General features: G+C 42.3%; 1 protein-coding gene across 1 annotated transcript in view; it reads left to right on the forward strand.

Moving 5' to 3' along the window:
- SNX29 (sorting nexin 29) overlaps nucleotides 1-25,486 on the forward strand; it is a 127,331-nt gene that overhangs the window by 86,488 nt on the left and 15,357 nt on the right. The window contains exons 9-10 of the mRNA XM_042438310.1: nucleotides 12,121-12,261; nucleotides 13,039-13,178. Of these exons, the coding sequence (XP_042294244.1) occupies nucleotides 12,121-12,261; nucleotides 13,039-13,178 (281 nt within the window). The remainder of the gene's footprint in view (nucleotides 1-12,120; nucleotides 12,262-13,038; nucleotides 13,179-25,486) is intronic.

Here is a 25,486-nt window from a genome sequence, read left to right on the forward strand (position 1 = left end):
ATTTTGATAGTTTAAAAGTTGTTGTTCTCTGCTTTTGAGCCAAACTCGACTTATGGCAACCCTATGAGTAAGACACCCCTCCTGTCCTCAACTGCTTTGTTCAGGTAATGCAGTGTCAGGGCTCTGGCTGTCTATCTGGTATGCAGTCTTCCTCTCATTCTAATCCTCTCTACTTTTCCTACATTATTATCTTTTCTAGCGAATCTTATGTTTTCATGAAGTATGACAATCTCAATTTAGTCATCCTGGTGTCTTTTTGGCTGTCTGCAGTATCCTTAGCACTCTTCTCCAGCACCTCATATCAGATGAGTTGATTCTCCTTCTGTCAGCCTTTTTCACTGTCCAGCTCTCACATCTGTGTATGGAGATGGAAATACAATGGCTTGAATTATCCTAGCTTTAGTTCATTTTTACATCTTTGCTCTTTAGGATCTTGTCTACTTTTTTCATAGCTGCTCTTCACAATCTAAAGGCCAAAACAGATAGCCTTCAAGGAGCAGTCAAAGGTTGCTCCAACCCCAATCGGGCCAGCACTGTGGTGACTGCACAGCCTGTTCCTGAAGGGGGCCACTGCCACGGTCTCAAAAGGGTCTCCAGCAGGAGTGGATTAAATCTGCTCCTGAAAAGTCCGGCACCTGCCAACTTGGAGCAGCTTTGGAGTTCCTTCCAGTCTCTTTGGGAGCTGTGCCACCTGAACGCCACAGCCCCGAAGTGGCCAGAAGCCGCTTCTTTTGGCCTCTCTGTTTTGGGCCTAAGTTGTTTTCTGTTTACTTGTCTGTAATATTCATTCTGATTAATGATTGATCCAAGGTTTGGAAACGCTTTAACTACAGTTGGCCCTCCATTTTTGCAGGGGATCTGTTCTGGACACACACACACACACACACACACACACGTGAAAATGGAGGGTCACATATATTGAAGCCCCATAGGCTTGAATGGGGTGTGCCCCCATGTGCGCAGCCCGGGCGTGCGAGTGCCATTGAAAATAGAGGGGATTGCCCCTCAGTGGATATTCAAGGTCACAGATCTCAGATCCGTGAGTTAGGAGGGGCGACTGTATATCGATTTCTTTGTCATTTAGATTGAATTTATGTACATTTGCTATGGTCATTTTTATTTTCTTAATGTTAAACATTAAGCCTATCTTAGCACTTTCCTCTTTAAGTTTCTTTAGTAATTGCTCCAAATCTTTGATGTTTTCAGTGAGTAGTATGGTGTTGTCTGCATATCTTGATATTTGTTTGATTGTTGATATTTCTTCCTCCAATCTTCATTCCTTCTTCCTCCAAGTCTAAACCTGTTCTGCTTATGACATTTTCTGCATTCAGTTTGAACAAGTAGGATGATGGAATCAGCCTTGCTTGACCCCTTTGCTGATTGAGAACCATTCTGTTTCTCGATATTCTGTTTTAACAGTAGCCTGTTGTTCAAAGTACAGGTTTTGCATCAGGACATTGAAATGTAGTGGGACTCCCATTTCTTTAAGAGCTAGTTATAGTTTTTCATGATCTATGTGGTCAAAGGTTTTACTGTAATCTATAAAGCACATGGTTTGCTACATTGTCCAATGTTTGTTTGCAATGTGATCCCTAGTGCCCTTGCTTTCCTGAATCCAGCTAGCACCTCTAGATGTATGGTAGGAATCTTTGCTACAGACTTTTGAGCATGATCTTGCTTCCATGGGAGATCAGTGCATTGATCCAGTAATAACTGCAGTCTTTTCTGTTTCCTTTTTTGAGAATGGGAAAGTATATTGCTCTTTTCCAGTTTGTGGGCCACTGTTTTGTTTTCCATATTTATTAGCAGATTTTAGTTAGAACTAAAGTTGATCTTGTTTGTGTGGCTTGTAGCAGTTTTATTGGAATGTCATATGTTTCTGGTGATTGATTCTTTCCAGTTGCATTACGTGCAGCTTTCGCTTCACTTTCCAAAATAATTAGCCCTCTTTTCCAGTGCAACTGGAGATTGCCCTTAGGCTATGTTTAATCATGATATCTTGGAAATCCGTGCAGCAAAATGGCCTGAGGAAGATAGTTTTTGAGAGCCGTGACAAGCAGTCACGGGAAATGGATGGGAGGTGAGAAGCAGCAGAAAGTGATACTGAATTTGTGTGTTTGTGGGTGAGGGCAATTGACCTACTTATTCACAATGTTTCATTTTATTAGGAGTTTAACAGTGGAGTGCATTTGCATGTGAGCTTTTCCTGCAATATATTTAGTTATAGAGTGGATGAAGGCTTATAAACTAGAACATTTTCCAGATATGACAGAGGGTAGGGAGCCCATTGGATTTAGAAGCTGGCAGCCAACATTTTCAGGACAGGATTATGCTCTCTTTAAAGCAAGGCTATGGAATGCATTTCTCTCCAGATGTTGTACTTCAGCTCCCAGTCAACATAGCCACTGGTGAGAGATGATGGGTGTTAGAGTCCAACAGTATTTGGAAGAATTCCAAGATATAGCCATGTTAATCTGTAGAATCAGTATGTGGAGAGATCTTGTAGGCCCTTTGAGACTGACTGAAGGAAAGAAATTGGTAGCATGAGTTTTCATAGACTTCAGTCTACTTCCTCAGATGCATTTGGTGGAGTTGAAACCAGGCATAGACATATATATGCCATTGGTATTTGAAGACGTCAATTCAAATTACAAATCCTTTACGTATGGAAATGAAGTTGCAAGTCCAGTTTTAACAATGGTCGTTAGTGCACAAAGGCATAGAAAACTGGTCTTTGTGCATGGAGCTGAACTGGCAAATCCAGTTTTGCAATGGGACTAGCCTGTGGTAAGGGTGAATGTAGGGCACTCCCATGAGGATGGGGTCAGATAGTGTTGAAGTGTGTGTAGAGAGTAAGGAAACCATTGTCTTTGTTCAATCTGTTGTTGATGGACTGTAGTTTGTGGATGAAGTCCAATTCTGCTGTTTCTCTTTCCAATCTACCTTTGTAGTTCTTTTGTTCAAGGACCGCTGTTCTGATGTCTGTGATGGAATGTCAAGGGAGATTGAAATGTTCTGCCACCGGTTTTTGTGTATTCCCATTCTTAATATCTGATTTATGTCCATTTATCCTCTGGTGCAGGGACTGGCCAGTTTGGCCAATGTAGAGTGCTGAAAGGCATTGCTGACACAGTATGGCATAAATAACATTGGAGGATGAGCATGTGAAGGCCCCCCAAATATTGTGGGTGATGCCATTAGGTCTTGTGATGACATTTCCTGGATAAATGTGTGGGCAGAGTTGGCATCTTGGTTTGTGGTAAGGCCTAGTACCTGTATCACCATCTGTGCCATGTGTTGTCCTGTAGGTGAGAACCTGTTTGAGGTTTGGAGGCTGTCTGTAGATGAGTAAAGGTCTGCCACCAAGAGCCCTTGAAATAGCGGCATTATTGTCCAGAATGGGTTGTACTTCATTGATGATGCGCCTGAGTGGTCCTAGTTGGGAGCTGTATGTGACCACTAATGGGGCTCTGTTGTTTTCCCTCTTCAATTTGTTCTCTAATAGATCACTCCTGGGTACACATCTTGCCTTGTTTATTTGTTTGTTTGTTTTTCACTTCATGGTGGTGGGTACTGTAGTTTGAGGAATGCTTGTTGTATTTCTTTGAGTTTGGCATCTCTGTCTTTTGGGTCTGAGCAGATTTTCCGTTTCGTTTCATGTTACTCCCTGTTATATCCCCTGGTAATGTTTTTAAATTTTATATACTGATGTTTTAACTGTATTTTTGTAAGCCGCTTTGATCACTTCCGTGGAAAAGCGGGATAGAAATAAAGATTATTATTATTATTATTATAAGATTGTATAGGAAGGCCTGGCTGTAGACTATGGATCTAGTGGTGAGTTCAGGGTGGAAGCGGGAGGTATGTAGTATGTAGCAGTCTGTGGGTTTGTGATATAGTGTGGTGCTTATCTGTCCATTTTTTAGCTGTACTGTGGTGTCCAGAAAGTGAACTTTTTCAGTAGATAGTTCCAGGCTGAGGTTGATGGTGTGAAGGTCACACATTGGTCATCCTTGTCCTGAATATTTGGGGTTGGGGTGCTGTTGGATCCAGAGATTTTTAAACTTTGATTTTGCTATTTTATATAAGGGACACCATTTTACTATGCCACTGTATTTAATGGGACTTGATCCCTGGCGACGCAGTGGTTAAATGCTGATACTGCCGTCACAACATTGTGAGTTCAATCCTGCAGGGCTCCAGGTCAACTCAGCCTTCCATCCTTTTGTAGGTCGGTAAAATGAATACCCAGCTTTTGGGGGCAATTGGCTAACACATTATAAACTGCTCAGAGAGTGCTTAAATCACAGTGAAGTGGTATAGAAATGTAAAGTGCTATTGCTATTGAGTATCCATGGATTTTGTTATCCACAGGAGATCCTGGAACCAAACCCCAGCTGATTCCAAGGGCCCACTATCTAACTAAAGCACTCCTGAGAGATGGCCCTCCAGCCTTTGGTTAAAAACCTCCAAAGAAGGAGAGTACACCAACCTTTGTGGCAAGGCATTTTGAGTTAATCTAACAAATGCACCAACAATTTATTGAATTAAAATATTTTGCAAGGGGGGAGAATTCATGAGAGTTCTGTAAGAAAAACAAATTTACAGTGGGTGGACTGTTTTGAAACTGAATTCAGGGAATCCACAAGCTGTTCTCCTATGTGTGGGGGAAAATAATAGCATTGTAGAATCATAGAGTTGGAAGAGACCCCAAGGGCCATCCAGTCAAACCCCCTGTCATGCAGGAAATCACAATAAAAACACCCCCAACAGACAGCCTTCAGCCTCTCTTTAAAAACCTCCAAAGAAGGAGAGTCTACCATTCTCTGAGGGAGTTTGTTTCACTGGAAAGTTCTTCCTAATGTTGAGGTGGAATCTCTTTTCCTGTAGTTTGCATCCATTGTTCCAGGTCCTATTCTCTGGAGCAGCAGAAAAGAAGCTTACTCCATCCTCAGTATGACACCCCTTCAAATACTTAAACAAGGGATATAGAGAAACCAAAAGCCGCCCAGATGAAATTATTTTAGTTCTGAGTTCTCCCTTCCTCCATATCTTCAACAATTTTGTGTCAGAACTAAAATGCTGTGTCCCATTTGCAGCATTTGGCTCTTATGAAGTAAGAAATTGGCTTCTCTATGGAATACCACAGAAAACTAGCAATTAAAATAGTCTGTATAAATTTTGCATAGCTGTAGCATTTTAAAACATATATAATTGGATGTTTAAAATGTCCTGAGAATTTTGTTTGTGAGTTGGGAATAAAGAATGCAACTTCCTTGTTGGGTGAATAAGGGCTGTTTTAGAGGGATAGAGGGTGTCTTTCTTGACAGAAGATTCGGGATAATCATGTGAAAGCATTTCTTCACACGCTACATAGTCAGTCTGTGGAACAGAAATGGAAAACGTCTGGCCCCAGAAAATTTAATGTCTGGCAAGCAATATCTTTTTTCTGTAATGTCTGATCAGTGAAACTCTTTAAAACTCAGGAAGGTGTTACCTGGAATTGAGCTGTAATTTCATTCTAGGAAGGTTGTGCATACTGGGTCTTATTCCTGAGTATACCTGCCAAAAATGGAGTTATACTATTCATACCTGATGGGAAAATGCCCAATGGAATAAAAATTATATCTGGCTGACCTATTTTGCTTTGGTATTCCTGAGTTAGATGTGCCTAAAATTAAGTTATGCTAGTTATACTTGATGGGAAAATGCCCAGTTTAATAAAAGTTATGTCTGGCCCACCTGTTTAGCCTTGCCCATCGCTGGAACTAGTCTGGAAATGACTATATATTGAGCTCTTCTTTTGATTGGGGATTGTGGGTTATAACTTCCATTCCTGGATGCTTCCAAATATTGAAAAACATTTTTTTCCCTCTGGTTGTGTGGGTTGCAAAAAAAGCCTCGGGGTCTCATATGATGCAAGGCTACTTGCCCGTTCTAGCTTTCAAAAGAGAGAAAATAAATGCAGGCCAAATGAATCTGGTAGCCGCTACTAATCCTGATGGCTGTGTGCTGTGTCAAAGGTTTTGCAAATCTCAGATGTCAGCTAGTGGGAACTAACTGTCTACTTGCTGAACAATTTATCCTTTGAAGACAGCTGGGCAGAGGAGCTGAGCCAGCCAAGCAGCAGCCTGCGCCTGAGGACCTCCAGGGCCCTATAAGAACTTTGGCCCCGTGCCCATGCGGCGCTGCCGGGGGGAAGGGAAGCCGGTGGGAGCGGCAACCCTTTAAAAGCCGACCTGCCGGCCCCTGGGAAGACGCCTGCGCCTGAGGACTTCCAGGGCCTTACAAGAACTTTGGCCCCGCGCCCACACGGCGCTGCCGGGGGGGAAGGGAAGCCAGTGGGAGCGGCAACCCCCCGCCTGGGGGAAGGTGGAGAGAGGGTCGTGTCGGTGGCAGGGACACGCTTAAAGCCAGCTCGCTGGACTCCTCCTTCATCCCGCCCCCGTTTGTGCGCCTTGGAGGACTGCTGCTGCTGTGTTGCTGTTTGCCGGGCGGCTCTCTGGGTTCGGGTGTAAGTCTGCGCATCTGCACACCGGCCCAGGGAAGCTGCTTTCGGACTTTTGACATCTTTGCAACAGTGCACAGCCTCTTAAGGGCGTTAGGGGAGGGAGTTTGCTAGCTGTGTCGGAGCAGAGGAATGATTGAGCAGTATCTATTCCCTGCTACCGGGTTGCTTGGGGGGGGGGATGTCTTGGGTGTAGGAAGCTTGCAGTCGGGGGAGATGTTGGGTGATGGTTTTGAGGTGAGCGGGGCTCCAATTGGAGTTGTGTGGGGCAGGGGGAGATATAGCGGTAGGAGAGTGGAGTCAGTTCGGAAGGGAAGGTGAGATCGATGCTTAATATCTATCTCTCCTTCCATCCACTCTCGTAACCAAAGAGATCTGAGGGTCAGCCCAACCATACCACAAACCCTGTCTCTGCTCCTGTGCAATGCCAGGTCCATAAAAAACAAGACCCATATAATCTACAATCTATTGGAAGACAAGAGCTGTGACCTGGCTTGCATTACTGAGACCTGGCTTGGGCCTGAAAGCGAAGCTGTGTGGGCTCAGGCCCTGCCTGCCGGGTACTCAGTTAAGGACCAGACCAGGTTAGGTGGGCGGGGGGGGGGGGGGGGTGTTGCCTTGATTCATAAGAACACCCTTTCCTTAACCAGGAACCATGTCCGGCAAACTATCCATATCGAGAGTATTTACCTGACCCTGAAGGCCAGAGATAGTTTAGGGATTCTGTTGGTACAGTGGTACCCCGGGATACGAATTACCCAGCTTACGAATTTTTCGGGATACGAAAAAATCCCATAGGGATTTATTGTTTCGGCTTACGAAGGTTTTTTCGGGTTACGAAAAAACCTCGGCGCTATTTCGCCACCGGAGGGCAGCAGAGAGCTATTTTTTTCCATTAGCGCCTATGGCAATTCAGGTTATGAAGGTTTTTCGGGTTACGAAATTAGCCGCGGAACGAATTAATTTCGTAACCCGAGGTACCACTGTATACCGGCTACCCCGTGCGCTAACAGACTCCCTGGCCGAGCTGACACAGCTGGTCTCGGAGCTGGTGTTGGAGTCCCCTAGGCTTCTTGTCCTGGGGGACCTCAACATCCCTTTCGAGGCCAGCCACAGTCCAACCGGTGCGGCTCGGGAGTTCATGGCTACCATGACTCCCATGGGCCTATCTCAGTTAGTCTCAGGGCCCACGCATTCTGCTGGTAATATGCTTGATATGGTCTTTTGCACGGACATGGCAATTCCGTGGGCGGAAGTAATGTCATGGACGGACCATTTCCTGGTTGAGGCTAAATTCAAGGCATCTACCCAACTCCCCCCCCGGGGGTGGCGGACCTACTAGAATGGTCCACCCTCGAAGGCTGATGGAACCCAAAAGGTTCCAAGAAGCCCTAGAGGGGTATTTGGTTGGCACTGACGGCAATTCTGTTGATGCCCTGACAAACATCTGGGATACTGATCTGTCCAGGGCTATACACAGCATCGCTCCCAAGCGTCCTCTCAGGCCTGCTTCCAAAAAACAGCCCTAGTACACGGAAGATCTCCAGGCAAGGAAGCGGGTTCTGCGACGACTAGAGCGCAAATGGTGAAGACACCAGGACTTAGCCAACAAGGCACTCCTAGATTCTCTTTTGGAGGACTATGGAGTGGCGATAAGTGCAGAAAAGAATTCGTTCTTTTCTGCACGTATCGCGTCCGCGGAGTCGCGTCCGGCAGAGTTGTTCAGGGTAGTGAGGGAGCTTACTAAGCTACCCTCCTCCCTGAATTCTATTCTGGAACCATCCAAAGCCTGCTGTGACGAATTTTACAACTTCTTTGTGGATAAAACCTCTCGGATAAGGGCTGATCTCGACGCCATTATTTCTACAGAATCCAGAATAGAGGTCTCCAGAGCTTCAGTGGACTCTATTGTACTGGATCAGTTTGAGTCCATGAGTACTGAGGAAGTGGACAAGATCCTTAGAAGTGTTAGGAAGACAACCTGCTCTCTCAATCCCTGTCCCTCTTGGCTAGCGGCTCAGGGGCGCGCGGCTGTAACTAATATGTTACGTTGCATAATTAATTAATCTTTTAGGGAAGGGCGGTTTCCATCCAGCTTGAAATTGGCCATTGTAAAACCGCTGCTAAAAAAGCCCTCCCTAGACCCCCTGATTCATAATAATTATCGTCCTGTCTCGCTGCTGCCTTTTTTTGGGGAAGGTGATCGAGAGGGCGGTTGCCATTCAGCTTCAATCGATCTTGGATGAAACTGATTTTCTAGACCCATTTCAAACTGGCTTCCGGGCAGGCTATGGAGTTGAGACTGCCATGGTCGCCTTGGTTGATGATCTCCGTCTGGGCATGGACATGGGTAGCGTGTCCCTGTTAGTGCTCTTAGACATCTCAGTGGCTTTCGATACCATTGACCATGGTATCCTTCTGGAACGCCTGGGGGAGTTGAGAATTGGAGGCACTGCGCTCCAGTGGTTCCGTTCCTACCTCTCGGGTAGATTCCAGATGGTGCAGCTGGGGGACGTGCGCTCCGATAAGAGGGCTCTTACATCTGGTGTCCCTCAAGGAGCCATTCTGTCCCCCATGCTATTTAACATTTACATGAAACCGCTGGGAGAAATCATCCGGAGACACGGGGCGCGGTGTTATCAGTACGCTGATGACACCCAAATATGTTTCTCTGTGTCTCCGACTGATGCAGTGAACAGGGATGGCATCTCTCCTCTAGATGCCTGTCTGGAGTCAGTAATGGGCTGGATGAGGGAAAACAGACTCAGACTGAATCCAGAGAAAACGGAAGTACTTGTGATAGGTTCCCTGGGTCCAGGTTTGGAGATTTGTCCACCTGTCCTGAACGGGGTCACGCTTCCCCTGAAGGACTCTGTTCGCAGTCTGGGGGTGCTCTTGGACTTGTCGCTCCACCTTACATCTCAGGTGGATGCGACGGTCAGGAGTACCTGTTATCAGCTTCGGCTGATACGCCAGCTGCGACCCTACCTGGGCTGGGGGGACCTTGAAATGGTGGTACACGCTCTGGTAACCTCTCAGTTGGATTTCTGTAATGCGCTCTACATGGGGCAACCCTTGTACCAAACCCGGAAGCTTCAGTTAGTGCAGAACATGGCAGCCTGGTCACTGGATGTTCCAGGTTCAGCCATATAACACCTGTTCTGCGAGATCTACACTGGCTGCCTATTCACTTCCGGGCACAATACAAGGTGTTGGTTATAACCTATAAAGCCCTAAATGGCTTGGGCCCAGGGTACTTGGAGGACCGCCTCTCCCCATATAGTCCGCCCCGCACACTCAGGTCAACCGGGAAGCAATTTCTGAGGGTTCCACCCTCGAAATGCTCTACGACTGCACAGAGGGCGTTTTCTATCTCAGCCCCGCAGTTATGGAATTCTCTTCCCAAAGAGCTCCGCTCGACCCCCTCCCTTGACCAATTCAGGAAGAGACTCAAAACCTTTCTCTTCGAACAAGCTTTCCCCCAGTTGTAATCGCTTTTTCTCCCCCCCCCTCCTTTTGCACCTGCACTTTGGCTAGTTTTTGTAAGGTTTTTAATCTGTGTTTTTAATTCCTTGTTTTAATCTCTGATTTTGTTTTATATTGTATTGTTGATATTTATCGTTTGTTGCTCTATGATGTTGTAACCCGCCTTGATCTCATGGAAATGCGGGCTAGAAATAAACAATTTATTTATTATTTATTTGAGAAACTTAGGATACCACTTACTGAATGGCAGTTGCATATTACCTCTTGTGCCTCTGGTCTCTTTCGTGGTACAGTTGTCTCCTGTCCATTTTGTTTTGTTGTCAGTTTTGAGAACTTTGCAAGTCACAGTGTTTCTATACTGGAGTGCTTCCATGAGCATGACAACAAAGAAATCTTACCAGGAAAATGATTGCCTTGCAGGAAGTTTCCTTGAAAAGACTGTGCAAATGTGTGTTCAAATGTGTGTTCAATATTCTTAAGAGTGGTGGTCAGTCATATCACATTAGGACAGGGATTATGGAACCTCCAGATGTTTAGGAATTATTACCATCTCACTGTTGGCCCATGCTGGCATGGGCTGATGGAAAATAGAGACCAGAATGAGGATATGTGAATGTCACACAGATATTTGCACTCACATGTGTAGATAACAGGAAGTTTTAAATCTTCCCACAGCCCATGACAGTATAGCTGTCAGAACTCCAAAGCCAATTACTGATCAATATTCACATTCACTTTAGTTGCTGTTCATATTGTTGGTGTATGTAATTGCTTTAGATGTAGTTCTTCTAGCTTGCTTAGGTAGGGGGGATGGGGGCTTGGGATGGATAGTCACATAGATTTGGAATGTATTGTTTAGTTAGCTAGAGACATCTGCACTGCCTGCTCAAGGTCAGCCTGGTCTCAAGCCGTGCTAGCCTGGGAAGCAAAGAGGAGGGAGGAAAGGGGAGTGAAGAGGAAAAAAGGTGGGGGCCAGGAGTGCTTTTAACTTGGATTTTGCGGCTTGACTTTCAGAGTTCACTAAGAAGTCTGTCTGACCACTTTTCATCTATATATCAATAAACTTCACTGCTTTTAAGCAAGTTGCTGTTGTTGGTTACTGGTGAAGGTTGTTGGATCTTACAATAGCATTCTTACAGAATCATAGAATTGTAGCGCTGGAAGAGATCACAAGGGTCATCCAGTCCAACTCCCTGCCATGCAGGAACTCTTCTATCATCCCTTTTCATTTAAAAATGTAACAATAAAGTTAAAAATATAGCACACAGATAAAATGTTCCCTGCAACCAATTAATTATTAAAAGCCATGCTCCAGTGCTAAGGGCTGGAGTGCATCTTTTGGTGCAGCTTCTGGCCTCTTAAGATGTGTGTGCCATTTAAACAGCATACCTCCAAAGCGACCTGAAGCAGCTTTATTTTGGACTGTTTGTATGGGCCCTATATTAAGTATTGAAAAGAATTTGGATGTTGTACCTCCTGGTTGCTTCTTGTGGGGCAGATTACACTTTGCCTCAGAAATTCTCATGTTGCCAGGACTTGCAGTATATTTTCTGTACATAAAGTAATGCAGACATTATAAAAAATGCAAGCAGTTAAAATGTGTACAGTTGAAAAATACACATGGAATGCTTTAATTACAGAGTAAAATATACAAAACATATACTCTAGTTTAGGTAAAGTGCATCAATTTATATTAAGGGAAATGCATTTATTGTTTTATTTATTTACTGCGGTAAGAGGAAAAGCCATGATATTGAAAATGAATAAAGAATGGACAGACATGGAAGTGGGATTTGAAAAAATGCGACTGAATAGCAATTGAGAGCTTTTTCACATTCTCCAGGCTATACAGACCAGTGGTTCCCAACCTGTGGGCCGGGACCCCTTTGGGGGTTGAATGACCCTTTCACAGGGGTCACTTAAGACCACTGGAAAACACATATTTGCATGTAGCAATGAAAATAATGTTATGATTGGGGGTCACCACAACATGAGAAACTGTATTAAAGGGTCGCGGCATTAGGAAGGTTGGGAACCACTGATATAGCCCTTTGAACTGTTTTAGGAAGGGCTTTCTTGTTCTCTTACATTATTTGATTAAAATGGATTTTCTCCTCAATTGATAGGTATATATCAGGATAAAAGATGATGAATGGAATGTTTATCGAAGATATACTGAATTTAGGAGCCTACATTACAAATTACAGACAAAATATCATCAAGTGAGAAGTTTTAACTTTCCACCAAAAAAGGCCATTGGAAACAAGGTAGCTGTATATGAAAACATCTATGATTACGTTAAGACAAACAAATAAGATGAAAAATGCCTTTGGAAAGGGGGATGTTCTTTTAATATTAATTGTATTTTTAGAAAATGCAGAAACGCCATTGATTTTGCCAAGTTAGTGAGAGGAAGAAAAGAGGAGGAGAATGGATTGAATGCTTATCCATATATGTTCTTGTCTGACTATTATTCAAGATTCAGAAATAGTTGTAAAATACATCCAAATGTTTGTTTGGCTTGAACATGGCAGCCATGGGAGTCTAAAAGAGTTTGGGGTGGAAGAACAGTGAAGTAAATCTAGCACCTGCTATATAATAGTGGTGCTGTTAATAGTGACAAAATGAAGGTCAGTAGCTCCAGCAAGCATCGACTGCGCTCCAGATTCTAGCCGGAAAACAATAGCTGTGAACTGAATAGCTGGGAGGAAGCTCTGGGAAGGTTGACACATACGAAGGAAATAGATCTATAAGGGTACAGAATATGCTACAGGGCCATGCATTCTCTTCCCCTAAATTATATTAAAACTCCAACCATGACTCCCTTTGCCTATCCCATTTGGATGGGATACTGTATATGACATGTTCATGATGCTGATATAGTGTGTATTATGCTGCACAGCTGCAGCTGTATTCTGAGTTGCCTTTTTTTTTCACTACAAGAATACATACTATGAGTAATTACATTTACTAGTTTTACTTGACATACAAATCAAATTCTTATTATATAACTTTGATTCCCCCCTTCTTTCTTTTCCCATTAGGATGCAAAATTTGTAGAGGAACGACGGAAACAGTTACAGAATTACTTAAGAAATGTTATGAACAAATTGATCCAGACGCTGCCAGAATTTGCTGCCAACCCTAAAAAAGAGACTCTTATCCAACTGATACCCTTTTTTATGTAAGTAAATCTAAGTCCCAACTTGGGAGAAAGGCGAGATATAGATAGATCAATAGATAGATTTGATTGTAGATACTGAGTGATAGTTCCATTCTTGAATAATTTTAAAGATGTTTGATGGTGAAATATTGATAAAACAGTGCATGTTTGTTGTTTTTTTTCATTTGAAGTTCCTGTTGTCTTATTCTTGAACTAGCTGTAGTTCCAGGCCTCTCCAAGTGTTTCTTCAGTGCTGAACACTGGCACATGTTACCGCTATAGTCCAGGCTTTATTGGTGGTAGATGATGCAGCAAATGGTTTACAGTAGAGAAGCTGTTTAATCATTTTGCTGATGGGGTTCAGCACCCCTCACAATCAATGGTAGAACAAACTCTACTGAGCTCCCAGACAAACTCTACTGGGATTGTCCCTTGGCCGACAGTCAAGGTCACCCTTACTGGACGTATGAGGAGCCTTTGGGCTGAGGTGCATTTCTTTCCGACTAACAGAAGATAGATTCCCAAAGATTATACAGCGTGCCCGCGTCATACACGGGCACGCCATATGCAGCTTTAACCTTACGTGGAAGGTTAAGCTGCCAGGGGATGAATGGTGCATGCATGCATAGCGCCTGTGGTGCACCTGCCATGCTGAACACAAAAGTGCTAACCCATTGTAACCAATGGTGTTTGAGCTTACGCATTTCCCCCCATATGCGGGGGATATGGAATGGATCCCCGCATATGGAGAGGGCCCACTGTATACTGCAGAAGCAAACAAAGACAATGAAAGTGCACAAATGTGATCCATCTCTCTGCTAATACCTGTGAGAACTGTACAAGCAGGTTAGCAACAGATGAAATACACTCCCGTGGTTGATTCTCAGCCTTCATATGTTTTACCAGCCTCAGACTCTAAAGTGAATGCAAAAGATACTCAACAAGGTATCCAATACAAGTTAAAAATTTTATGCCATGGGACAGCTGTTAACATTTGGTCATGATGCTGATAAAGACTCTGAAATTCATCTGCTTGGTGGCAGAGGCCAGGTAACTGCAGCTCTATATAGAATACAATTAAAAAACAATATTCTGTATTCAGGCAGGGTTTCGGTAATTAAACTGGGTGACTGTGTAAGGGACTTTTAATCTTTGCAAATGCTTATCTTATTATTGTTGTTGTTTCCTAGTGATGTTCTCTTCGTCCTGAATAGCTCATAGAACTCTCTATATAGTCGCTGACAAACTGCATCTGCACTCTCCACAACTCCAGCCACTAACCAACATTACAATAACCTTACGATAGTTTACATTAGACACAGCCTTATATACCCTTGACTGATGCAACTCTCGAGAACATGACATAATGCATTGCATCATATGCTGAGTCATACATAATGGCAGGTGCAGTGCTCAATACACATTTAGGTGTCTGGCCACACACATCATGACTGTGCAGTTCTACAGATCTTAATTTTTACAATACAGTATGCTGACATGGGGACTAATGGTAGTGTCTGAAAATGTTAGAGGAAGAAGTGAGTCTTCTGGATTGATTAGGAACATCAAAAAATCATCTGCATAAAGGCTTATCATTTGTTCTAATTTATTGATTATAGGACCTTTTATTTTAGAGTTTGCTATGGTTTCTGTTGCTATTGCCAATAAGAGTGGTGAAAGGGAACTCCCCTGTTTAGTACCTCTCTGTAAAGTGACTGGCATGGTATCTCTTATTAACATGAATAGTAGATTTGGAACCCATATATAAGAAACCGCATGATAGTCAGAAATAATTTGAAATCATACAACAGCAATAAGATTGATAAAATTGTGGTTTTTCAACTTTTCCCACAGCAAAAAAAACCCTCTGAGGAAATGAATACAAAAAACCTACAGTACTGCATGATTTAGCATCTCTAGGTTTTGTTTTTTAAGAAGCAGAGAAAAATAATAATAATAATAATAATAATAATAATAATAATAATAATAGATTTATTTCTAGCCCGCCCAATCACGAAGAATCCGGGCGGGTTACAACAATAAAATACAACAAATTACAATAGAGTTAAAAATCAAACCCTAGACCTACCACCACCCCCCATTCCCAGTACTAAAACAGAATTAAACAGTAATAATAATCCATGTTATTTTCTTACAGTTGCATAGATTCTTTGAAATAATTGTTTTGGATGGACTTCAGTTGACAGGAATTGAGTGCTGAGAGCAAGTGAGTAACTGACCATTGCAGGTGGAGCTAGCAGCCACTAGATCTCTATAGCTGATCCTTCCTTCTCTGGGAGTTCGGGAAAGAGGGAGAATAGAGCAGATGTTTCTAATTGGATTGATGAAGCGAAAAAGTAAGATAAGCTTGTGGTTTTAAGCTTCTGGCTAGTTGTTTGAGCAAGCTTTTTTAAAATCTTGGTTTAAAAGAGGAGGCTTCACTTGAGAGAGAGACAGAGAGAGTGAGAGCAGGAAGATGGTTTTATAGCCAGACATACATTTGTTTTACTCCCTTATTAACTTTATTTCTTTAAACCTGTGAGCTGCCTAACTGAAGAGGAATGCTGACGACCAACTGATAATTTACTGGTCTTGCTGGAAAAAGCTTGAACTGCAACACATTTTTAACTTAATAGGAAAAAGAAGAGTAGAGGATGAATAGGGTAAAGATAACTCTGCAAGTTACCATCTCTTGGTACTCTGCATATTCTTACACCTATAACCTAAAGAGACCACTGTTCACTTAAAAAAAATCTTCGCTGCAGAAAGAACAAATCAGCCACATTATCACAAAATAGTACTTGTTATAATACTTCCTTCCACTTATATTCTAAGCATATATTCTGCAAATATTCTATATTTTCCACAGGGGAAGAAAATTAATTACCTGGATACAGGTAAGGTGGCTTGGTAGATTACAAGATGTCACCTTGTTGCTATCCTCCCCCCTTTCTGGTAAAAATGTGAAATTTATTTGAAATATTTGACTTTTGTTTGAGTTGACATACAAATCAGCAAGTCAAGTTAAATCCCCTTAGCTGTGTGAATGATGAAATTAATATACTTACAGTTTTTTGACTATCTAGTATCTGCAAACAGTAACTTTGCTACGGTACTTTTATCTACATCCCTCCCATAAAAGTACCTATAACTACAACCTGGACTTAAAACATTTGGTGGGTAATTTGGGTTGCATGAATAGCATGTTTCAGAGGAGGAGAAGTAAGAGGAAACTTGAAGAGGCTAAATTTTCACAGAGATTTGGATGTGAACTCATAATGGAGTATTATTTAAATTAATAGCTGGCTACCTTCTTGATCAACCCAACTTGAAGGGGCCAGCCTCCACACAAAACTGCCTTGATGAGATGAATCAACTGATCTGATATCATCTTTATTCAGGGACTGGACTTGCTCTGCATACCTTTAAATAGAAATAACTGCCTTTAAAATAAAAGTCTTGAATTGGTTATATCTGTTTATGAACTGTATATGTATTTGTAAAGATGTAACAGACATATGGCCCTCTAATGGATATGCTACATATTGGTCCACTGAAATCTCTCAGCATCTCTCACCAAATCTCTCACCATCAGAGTGTTGAATGTCACTTTGAATTAAAATAGACATTCTGTTTATTTCAGAGGTGAATGTCTGTAATCTTCATAGCCCTTCCTTATGTTCTCTGGGTCCCAATATGACCATTTGCTCTGCCTGTGAACCAGTTCCGTGCCCATGTGTTACGTTTTGCAATCCCAGCCCACTTCTCACAAAGGATTCTGTCCAGGGCCCAGTGTTATTCAACGTCTTTATCAGTAACTTAGATGAAGGAATAGAAGGGGTGCTTATCAAATTTGCAGATGATACCAAATTAGGAGGAGTAGCTAATACCCCAGGTGACAGGATCACAATTTAAGAAGACCTGAATAGATTAGTAAGCTGGGCCAAAGCTAACAAAATGAATTTCAACAGAGAAATGTAGGATATTGCACTTAAGGAGGAAAAATGAAATGCATAGATATAGGATAGTGGACACCTCACTTAACAAGACTACGTGTGAAAGGGATCTAGGAGTCTTAGTAGACCAAAAGTTGAACATGAGTCAACAGTGTGATGCAGTAGCTAAAAAGGCCAATGCAATTTGTAGGCTGCATCAATAGAAGTATAGTGTCTAGATCATGGGAAATAGTAGTGCCATTTTATTCTGCTTTCAACAGTTGAACACACTCCCTTAGAGTGTGGTGGAGTCTCCTTCCTTAGAGGTCCTTAAAAAGAGGCTCGATGGCCATCTGTCGGGGATGCTTTGATTGTGATTTCCTGCATGACATGGGGTTAAACTGGATGATTCTTGCAGTTTCTTCCAATTCCATGATTCTGTGCTGTTACCATATACGTCAAGCTCCTCCAATATTTCTTCGTCCTCCAGCATGTATGGTATATTTAAGAATTATAATTCTGGTTCCATTGGAAATTTAATTTTAATTATTTGGGATATTAACGTATGAATTTTGGAGCAATATCCCCCCCCCCTTTTTTTTTTGGCATTTCCACCTCATGTGGTAGAATGGTCTGGGATTATCTTGCACTTCCAACATTTGCCATCTCCATTTTTATACAATTTGGATAAACTGTTTGGCATCAGATACCATCTATATAAAAATTTATAGTAATTTTCCTTCAGGTCATAGCAAAGTGTACATTTCAAAGTTTTCTTCCAAGTAGTTTTCCATTTGTCTAAGGCTGTGTGATTCCAAACTAGAAGAGAGAGAGAGTTTTTAAAGCATTAAAAAGCATTTTGGACCAGTGTGTTCGGGACAAATCAATTTGATCGTCTGTGTTAATGTATCAACATTGGTTGTTCTAAATTTGTGGTCAGACTCTTGAAGTGTATATATAGATCAGCTTTTGTTTTGCCTACCTGCTGTAGATGACATCTTCAATTACATAATTTACATTGCAGAATCTGTGGGTGATGTTGTGTTTAATGCAATATCTCCTGCCAACCTCAGTACTTTGAAAAGCGACTGTCTTCCTCGTATACAGACACAAACAATGTAGTATTTGTTTTCACAAGTGTGTGTCCACAACTGAGTGAGTAGTGATTTAAGAACAACTCTATCTATCTGCCACAAAATACATAAAACCAGTTGCAGAACAATTCAGTCTTCCTAGACATTCCATCTCAGACCTCAGAACAGCTGTCCTTGAACAAAAAAGTTTTAAATGGGGACGATTGGTATATCTCCACAAACCCCTGTCCATCAACACTGGTTGAACAGAGATGGTGGTTTCCTGGCACACTGCATATATTATAACATTAGTTAACACTCCAGCCTCATGAGGGCTCTCTTGCTCATTTTATCACAACTCCTTTCTGGTTGCTGACCAACATCATTACATTTCAAGAACTCCTTCCACCATTCGTATGGTTATATAGTTATCTGCTCATCTTGGCTTTAGGCAGTATATTTCCCTCACTCACTTCTGAGTTCAGAATGAGGCACCCAGCGATGAACACATGGCTGGGCACATTATTTTGACTGCAAATCAAATAAGTGTTTTTCTATTCCTCTCAGCCTCTACTGCCAAGACTCTAGTCCATGCCCTAGTGGTTTCACGACTAGATTATTGTAACCTCCTTCTGACAGGTCTTCCTCTTTCACACCTCCATCCTTTAATCTCTGTCCAGTATTCAGCTGCCCATATTGTCACATCCGCTCGCCGCTTTGACCATGTTTCTCCTCTTTTATCCTCCCTTCATTGGCTCCCCTTCCCCTTCCGCATCCAGTACAAGCTTTTGTTATTGACTTTCAAAGCCCTCCATGGATTGGCCCCTCCTTACTTATCTGACCTTCTTTCTCCTTACATTCCTACTTGCACCCTCCGCTCTTGTAGTCAAGGTCTCCTGTCACAGTGTAGGACTACCACTGCCCCCTCCCGAATTCGTCCCTTCTCGCTTGCTGCCCCTTACTCCTGGAACCTTCTTCCCCCACATGCAAACCTCATCACTTCTCTACCCAGTTTCAAAACTGAATTAAAGACTATATTGTTTAGAGAAGCATTCCCAGAGGTGAGCCTCTCTCTGACCCAGGAACCCTCCTTTTAACCATCCATTAAGAAGCCAAGCCCTTCCTCCAGTCGATCTGCCTTGGTCCAGGCCTCGGAGGTGGAGAAGAACTGCTGGACCTGATCCCATTCCCCTCCACCACTCCCCTCTCCTTTTGTGTCGTGTCTTCTTAGATTGTAAGCCTGAGGGCAGGGAACTCTCTAACTAAAAGATTGTATGTACAGTGCTGTGTAAATTTACAGTGCTTTATAAATAAAAGTTAATAATAATAATAATAATAATAAGAAGAAGAAGAAGAAGAAGTGACTGGCAAGAGCAGCAGATGTGCTGGGAGATCCAGCAGGACGCCCATGCAGACAGCCACACTGGCACAGAAACAGAAGTCTGGGTTTTCCTGAAAGATCTGGAGTAAGAGGTAGGGCTTTTCAAATTTGAGTTAAGTTTAATATACCCTGGTTCTGGTGCTGAACATGCCAGACATTGTCTGGACTACTTCCACCAGAATTTGAGTTTGAACTGTGATTCATCCAAATAGGACTGCCAAAATTGAGGGGAGGGGCAGGTCTTTTGGTCCATGCAAACAAGGCCTCAGTCTTCCAGGCTAAATAGACACACCTCCCTCAGTCATTCCAGATTTTTTTTGGCAGACTTTTGATCATCTTGGTCATCCTTTTCTGTAACAGCTACCTAAGGGCGGAATAGTCTGCCTCTGTGGGTGGTGGACTCTAATTTGCTCATAGAATCATAGGACCATAGAGTTGGAAAAGACCACAAGGGCTGTCCAGTCCAACCCTCTGCCATGCAGGAATTCTCAATCAAAGCATTTTCATCAGATGGCCATCCAGCCTCTAGTGGTCTTTACACAGACGCTAGATGGGCATCTTTCAAGAGTGCTTTAGTTATGCATTCCTGCAGGCAAAGGGTTGAACTAAATAGCTTTTGTGGTTCTTTTCAGCTCTATGATATTATAATTCTATTATCTGGGTTTGTGTAAATGTTGACTATGTTAAAACCTTTGCTGCATTAAGGTAGAAATTCATTTTTCATTTTTCAATTCACAATTTCCTATCTCAGATCTTTCTTTGGGAGGGGGAAGTTTTCTGTGGCAGATCTTTAACAACTAGGAGAAAATTATTAGTTGCTAAGTCCTTGGTATAACATGCAGATGAAAAAGAAAAAGTTTACCACTTCTTCAATATATTCCCAGACATTGTGGGATGGAAGATGCTTTTGTTTCTGTTTTAAAACTGCACTGGTTACTCCTGTATCGAGTATAACTATTTTAGCATCCTATGAAAAGATTAACATTTCGTCTGAAATCTGAACCACTTGAAATGTGGGGTCTTTACTGCACTGAACTGGTTGCCTTGGAAACGAACTGCATGCTCTCTTTCTGTTTTAAAATGGAACACTTCTGACATGTTGCTGGTCTGTTGTGGTAGCAGGTGGCTCTTGAAATCCTTTGGCATAAAATGCGATCCCCAGCCAATAAATGACATCCATTTTGGGCTAGCAAAACCAAGAGAAATGTGATCAGGCGCTCTTCCAGATTTTCAGATGATTTGGTTGCAACCTGGATAGTAGCATGCAAGAGTTTACAGTGTGTGTGTGTGTGTGTGTTTGTGTGCATGTGCACATGTTTCATAGAATCATAGAGTTGTAAGAGACCACAAGAGCCATTCAGTCCAACCCCCTACTGTGCAGCAATACACAGTCAAAGCAATCCTGCAATGGCATCACTAGGGTTGGTGTCCCTTAACCCATGCTGAAACCCACCTCATTGATCAAGTCCCATGCCACACCATACAGAATCCTTAGTAATGTTTTTTGTACTAATGCTACTATAAATTCCTGTGTATCACTGAATGTAATGGCAATAATTATGACATAAACAACTAGCAAAATTAAAATTAGACCTTTAAATTACAGTATCATATGCGCAGCTGAGGATGCACAGAAGGGGATCCGGTGGCTCAAGTGATTAAGATGCTGACACTGTTGATTGCAGGATCGGCAGGTTGGCAGTTTGAGGCCCAGGTGCCGCACGATGAGGAGAGCTCCCATCACTAGACCCAACTTCTGCCAACCTAGCAGTTCGAAAGTATGCAAATGCAAGTAGATAAATAGGTACCACTCCAGTGGGAAGGTAAACAGCATTCTCTGCAGTCATGCTGGCCGCATGATCACAGAATAGTCTCTGACAATGCTGGCTCTTTGACTTAGTAAAAGAATGAGCATGGCCCCCTATGGTCGGACATGACTTGACAACCTTGTCAACAGGGAATACCTTTACCTTTACTTTTATGCATAGCATAAATGTATTTACAGGTACTATTAGCTTAATGTAATTGCAGTGAAAATTTGGTAACGTGTAATGTTTTAAAATAAAACTAGAAAATAATTTTAAACTTTTATTTTAAAAAGTTCAAATTTAAATTTTAAAAATTTTAACGTTTTAAATTTCATTCTTTTAAAAGCAAATAAATCTGGTCTCTCCTTTCTTCTCCCACTGAGCTTCGCTCCACTCACACCATCTTCAGTGTTTTAAAGCGACTTGGGCGAACACCACAGCCTGTTTATGCCAAAAGGCAGATGTTTGGGGAGCAGTGGTGTCACCCCGCTTTAAAGTGTTAACAGGGGCAGCTCGCACCCCTTGCACCCCCTAGTGACATGCCTACACTCCCCACAGATGGCCATCCAGTCTCTGTTTAAAAACCTCTAAAGAAGGAGACCCCAACCACATTCTGAAGCAGCATATTCCACTGTTCCACATACAGTATTGGCTTTTTAGCTGCTGCGTAATACTGTTGACACATGTTTAGCCTGCTGTCCAGTAAGACTCCTAGATCCTTTCTGCATGTACTGTTGTCAAGGCAGGTGTCTCCCATCCTATATTTGTGCATTTCACATACTCTCAGCCCCAGAAAACCTCATGATAGGGTTAGAGTTACCATAAGTCAATGGACTACTTGAAGGAACACAAGAGCAACAATCCAGGAACAAGGACCAACCAGGGCTAATCATACAGTTGGGAGGCATACCATAAACCATCGAGTCCAACCCCAGAGTCATTTTGTTAAGATTACAGATTTCTCTACCTAGGTACTAAAATGCACACTCAATTTTTTCATTTAGGGTTAATTAGGAATGTGACTCCAAAGCCCATTAATTATGGGGAGCTCTTAAGTTAAGAACAAGCTGAATGCATTTAACCAAAGGAGGAGCAAAACTGTTACAGCAATAAATTAGTTCTTAGAGAAGATTGCGTTTTTAATTATTATAAAAGCCTTCCCAAATAGCCAAGTAACCTCATTAACTTAGGACTAGGATAACCTTGCTCCCTTAATATTTTCTTTGTCCTGAGTGACAAGGCAAATGAATCCTTCATAAAACTTCCTTACATAAAAACTTGTGAGAAATTTTCTGGCAGGACGGGGGGATTAGAAGAATGTTGAAGACTTCTTAAAAATTATTATTTTGGTATTGCTGAAGAAACTCCAGCTAAGAATAATTTTCAGATTGTATAAGATGATAGAACAGAAGAATGAACTGGCATCATTTCCCCACTTTAGCTTATTGCACAGAATATGTCACATTTAGTTTTGGGAGCTAGAACACACCTGGAAGGCATTTTTTATTTTGGGGAAGATAAAGTCACAGTTAGAAATAGTCTCACACGAGAATGTCTTAAGAAAATAGCCAGAATGGTGCCGTTAGGTTTCTACTAAGAAAAGAAAAGATGCAAGAGTGAGATTTTGAATTGATTTAATCTTGGACCTTGACTCTAAGGATCATTACTACTCAAGTTTGTTCCTTGTAACCTTTTTGTCACCGCACTTAGGAGTGTAATTGGTTATTAATATATAAGAAGCATTTACATAGATTTCTAATCCTGTAAAAGGATAGGGAATAGGTATGTCTTTATTTAAATGTTTTGTCGCTGCAGAGAAGAAAAAATAATTGGATCAAATTTCTCCAAACTGGGGGAGTGTCTGAATACTATTCAGCTTTGGAAGAGTTGTGGAGGGAGGGGGGGTCCTCCATAGACTCATCTTACCCCTGATTTTATCACATTACTATGGAGTATCTGACAAGAGAGAGGGGCAATGGAAGATCGTCACAAGTTATGTTCAAATAACCAACACACAATTATGATGGTGTCCTCTAGAACCTCCTCCCCTCATCTTTCCCATAAAGTGGAGGGTAACAGGAAAAGAGGAAGTCCACATGCCATTACCCTCCACTTTATCAAGCATTATAGTCTTTTCTAGTGAGTTCTTCCTTCTCATTATATGGCCAAAATATAACAACCTCAGTTTAGACATTTTTGCTTCCAGGGAGAGTTTGGGACTGATCTACACTAGAATACATCCATTGGTCTTTTAGTGGTCCACAGTATCCTCAGCACTCTTCTCCAGCACCACATCTCAAATGAGTCTATTAGTCCCTATCAGCTTTCTTTACTGGCCAGCTTTCAGCCATATAGAGAAATCAGAAATGCAATGACATGTACAGTCCTAACTCCCTATCTCTTTACTTATTCTGTGCTGCATTTCCATTAGTAGGGACTGGATCATCTGATCCATTTTGCCTAGATTGTGCATTGTTTTCCTTTTCAGAAAAGACCAAGACAAAGAAGGTGCTGAGTAGTTCTGCCTTTTCTCTGTCCAACGTTAGCATTTTTCCATCTTCTCCCTGCAGTGACCCTACCATTTCCTTGTTGTTCTTAGTGATCCCCCCTTTCCATTTCTTGCACATGTCCCACTTTGTCATGCCCAGCCTGGAAGATGGCTTGGAGGACTCAGAGGATGAGCTAGAGCCTCTGGGATCTGAACCTATAACGGAGGAGCCAGAGCCCCAGGGGCTTGAACCTGTAATGGAGGAGCCAGAGGCTGGCCCTAGTTCTGCTGGAGCAGAGTCTATGGCCCCTCCAGAGGTTCAGCAGTCAAGTTTGCCTGGTGCCGAGGCTGTGGACATGGAGGAGGATCTGGGCAGCGTGCCTACCTTCAATGAGCGTCGAGCAGAAAGAGAGGGCCTTCGAAGATCTTGGAGGCTTTATCAGAAGCGTCTTCGTAATCAGGCACAGCTGAAGGCCAGCTCCTTGCCTTCTTAAGCACCTGGAGCATGTGTGGTTCTTTGCCAGTGGATATCTGACTCTTTTAGAGGAAAGACTCTGTCTCTGGCTCCTTGGCTTCTTGTCTTGACTACCCGGAAACTTGACCTTGGACTGCTTTATCTACCTGCCTATCTGTTACCCTGAACCTCGGACCGTCTGACAATTCTTCTGGTAAACCCTTTTGGTAAAGCTACTGCAACTCTCCAGGACTGTGTAGCTTACACTGACTTTGCTGTGCTGGGAGGGGGTTGTTTGTTTGAAAACTAGCTGTCTTATCAGCCCTTTGGCTGCTTTCCCGGACACACTTGAATCTTAGCTCAGCTGAAAGTTCTTTAGACATCCATCTTGGTTTCTTTAGGCATCTCCCATTTTTCATCTTCATTGGAACTGTTTGAAATTGTACTTTCAATATTTCATTTTTAAGAAACTCCCATTATGAATTCACTTCTCTTTTAAATTCTGAAGACAGTTGCTTATTGTAGGCAGCCAAACATACTACTTGCAACACATCTGTTTTAACAAGTGTTGTTGATTCACTTTCCTTTTAAGGAATTGGTAACAAAGACAGCAATAATGAGGAAATTTAACTGAAGCAGTTTAAAATAAAGTATTGTACGTGCCAAACCTGTTGCTCACTATATGCTTCGTGCTTTAAATGAACAGTTTAATGCATAGACAACATATAGCCACCTTGCTTATATGTTGAAACAGCTGAAGATCATTAGTTTTTGTCATGATGAAATTTAAAATGTTTCTGTCACCAGGAATAAATCATTTATTGGCAGAACCTTGGGAAGTTGGTAATTCCCCCGGGAATAAAGTTGTATTTTTGAAACAGCAAAAGGATGTGCTATGAAGCACCTGACAAAAGTTCATGCTGGCTATATTAAAATGCAGAGTTCTCAGATTTTGTCATGTTGACACTCTGCATTTCATGTGTTATTTTTAGAAACTGATTCCTCAGTGCAGCAGAAACATAAATGATACATACCTTGAATAATAAAATCATAGAGTTGGAAAGGACCCCATGGGCCATAGAGCCCAACCGCCTTCTCACTGCAGGATCTCCAGCTAAAGCATCCCCAGCAGGTAGCTGTCCAGACTCTTTCCGAAGACATCCAAAGAAGGAGACCCTGCCATCTCTCTA

This window comes from Sceloporus undulatus, chromosome 8, assembly GCF_019175285.1.
Source record: "Sceloporus undulatus isolate JIND9_A2432 ecotype Alabama chromosome 8, SceUnd_v1.1, whole genome shotgun sequence".
In the NCBI taxonomy this organism is placed as follows: domain Eukaryota; kingdom Metazoa; phylum Chordata; class Lepidosauria; order Squamata; family Phrynosomatidae; genus Sceloporus; species Sceloporus undulatus.